Source organism: Chrysochloris asiatica, unplaced genomic scaffold (assembly GCF_000296735.1).
Source record: "Chrysochloris asiatica unplaced genomic scaffold, ChrAsi1.0 scaffold00033, whole genome shotgun sequence".
NCBI classification, from domain to species: domain Eukaryota; kingdom Metazoa; phylum Chordata; class Mammalia; order Afrosoricida; family Chrysochloridae; genus Chrysochloris; species Chrysochloris asiatica.
This window is the reverse complement of record NW_006408551.1, coordinates 22,034,249-22,036,873: the sequence shown is the minus strand read 5'-3', so window position 1 is coordinate 22,036,873 and position 2,625 is coordinate 22,034,249. Positions and strand designations below refer to the sequence as shown.

The following is a 2,625-nucleotide window of genomic DNA, read 5'->3' as shown; positions in this document are numbered from 1 at the left end:
ATGCACAACAGAATGAAACACCACCTGGTCCTGTGTCAGCCTCACAATTGTTGTTAGGTTTGAGCTCACTGAGGCTGCAACTATATATATTCTTTATTGTACCAGATAGTAATTTCATTCTTCAAAATGAAACCAATCCTTACATTTTTCACCCACAATGTTCACTGTGCCAAATTAAAAATATTGAAGTGTTTAATATTCCATCATAATCCATCAACAGCTTTTTAATATAAAAAATGCCTTTCCCTCTTTATTCATAGTAGCATACACATATACACACACACACCAAAGAAACTTCTAACTCTGAATATTTCATATTCAGTTGAATATAGTTCACTAATCCATTCATTTTTAGGTAGAAACCCTTTGCATAGGTTTTCATTAACTTATTAACTTATACTTCCTGTCTTCTATTCTGTATATTTCTAATTCACCTCTCCATATATTGAAGGATCAGTGAATCACAGAGTATGTACACATATTTGGATTTCAGAAATGGAAGGGTAAACCAAAAGCTCTGGGTACTGATGCTGTAGGATAAGCACTGGAATTCTAACTGCAAGGTGGCATTTCAAACCCATCAGACACTCTGAGGGAAAAGATGAAGCTTTCTGTTCCCTTAAACATTTATAACCTTGGGAATGATATAGGGTTGCTAAGAATCAAATCAACTTGATGGCAATGGGTTTGGTGTTTTGGTTTTAAAGAGGAGGGGGTAGGCAGGGTACAGGAAATAGGCATAAAAGCTAGACTTCTCTGCCTGTAGATTGCTTTGCAGATTTAAGTGTGGAACCATGTAAATGATAAAGCAAAATTAATTTTTTTCAAAAGCCCTGAAAATAAATGAACCTGTGTATGGTAGCTTAATACACATAGAAAGGAACTATTTCAACTGATTCCGAAACCTAGTAATCCCACTATATTTTCCTAGTTCCATTTTTCTAAGGACAAATGGAAATTTTTTAAAAATCAAGTTATTTTCAGTATTATATTAGTATCAACATCGATATCATTATTCTGAAACTACTGTACGTAAGAGGATAATGCAAATAAGCTACACTCCTGTCATTCTGAACAAAGATAGTCAGCATTAGAGAAAGAGATAGATATGATATCAGATATTAAGTAAAAACTCAGGACCCTAATTGTGAATCAGAAATGCCAGAAGGAAAAAAAACCCAAATCAACTTTCTACTAAAAAAATCCTACACTGAACTAGTGAAAAGGCTCAACAATAATGAACTCGGAAGTAGTAAATATCCTTAGTGCCCAGAGTAATAATACTATTTCCTATTTTTAAAAACAAGGCGAATGGTCAATTCCAGGCTTAAGGCAGAAATGCACAAATAGACCTTAGAAAACCTTGTTATACAAGCAAGCTAGAAAGCTACCAAAGATTGGAGTTGCGCCAAAAGGACTCCAATCAAGGAAAGATGGGATAATCTGACCACTAAAAAGAATCATTTGCAACAAACTAAAACACAAATGTTTAAATCCATTAATTTATCATCTTACTAAAAACAAACCCTCCACACAAAAATGCTTCATTGTTCTCATATGACATCTGCTAAGTAACTCAAAATGACTATTCTGAAAACTGCTAAGTAAAAGGTATTTTCAATTACACCATATGCATGGGAAAGCTGGAAAATGAGTAATGAAGTCTTTAGAACTGAAGTAAATTATGGTGTCGGAGAAGAAAACTGAATATACATGGACTGTCAGAAGAACATGACAATCTGTCTTGGAAGACGTAGAAGTGAAAATGTTCCTTAGAAGAAAAAATGGTGAGAATTTATCTTATGTCCTTTGACCATGTCATCAGAAGGGACCATCCACTGGAGAAGGACGTCATGCTTGGTAAAGCGTCTTTGTCTCATAGCACTACACTGTGGTCAATTACTTGATATGGCTCTCCTAGCTTTGTTACTATCTATTAAGTGCCTTCAAGTTGGTTCTGACCCATAGTGACCTTGTATAGGGTTTCTGAGGAGTGGCTAATAAACTTGAACTGCCAATCTTGTGGTTCAAACCGACTTTGCAGTCCAGCACATTAACCCACACCACCGCTTCCAGGACTCCTAGCTTTGTAACTCCCACCAAATGATGGGGTTTGTTGTTGTTGTTAAGTGCCGTCAAATTGGTTTCAACCCTGGTAAAGGGTTTCTGAGGAGGAGTGGTATGTTTGAACTGCCAATCCTCCAGTTAGCAGTCCAGTGCTTATCCTATAGCACCACACTATACAAATGAGAGGTGTTTGTAGCCAATCAAGGGGACTGGATAACTTGTTAATAATGTAAATAAGGTATAAAGCACCCATGTGACATGGGACCATACAAATAAGGTGTATGAAACTCTTTAACAACGATTAGCAATTTTGACAGCCCACTAGGTTAAATGTGAGTCATCTCAGAGGCAGTAAGGGGGTACCATTTAAGAGTCGAGCCTATCCTTTGGGCTCTAAGATCCCTGCAGCAAGCGTCCTCAAACTAGGAAACAGAGTTGTGCAACACCACAGAAAGTAGAGAAATGGTAACGACGGCAACAAAGCAGCACCAAGAACACAAGACAAACAGTGGGTTTCGAGGCCCACAGGGCAAGAACAGGTCTTCAGAACAACAGCTT

The 2,625-nt window shown here is 37.2% G+C and overlaps 1 protein-coding gene across 1 annotated transcript in view; it reads right to left on the bottom strand.

The window, feature by feature from the left end:
- Positions 1-1,966, bottom strand: part of RAB3IP (RAB3A interacting protein) — a 47,134-nt gene extending 45,168 nt beyond the window's left edge. Inside the window, exon 1 of the mRNA XM_006859549.1 lies at positions 1,938-1,966. Within this exon, the coding sequence (XP_006859611.1) occupies positions 1,938-1,966 (29 nt within the window). The remainder of the gene's footprint in view (positions 1-1,937) is intronic.
- Positions 1,967-2,625: the final 659 nt, after the last annotated feature.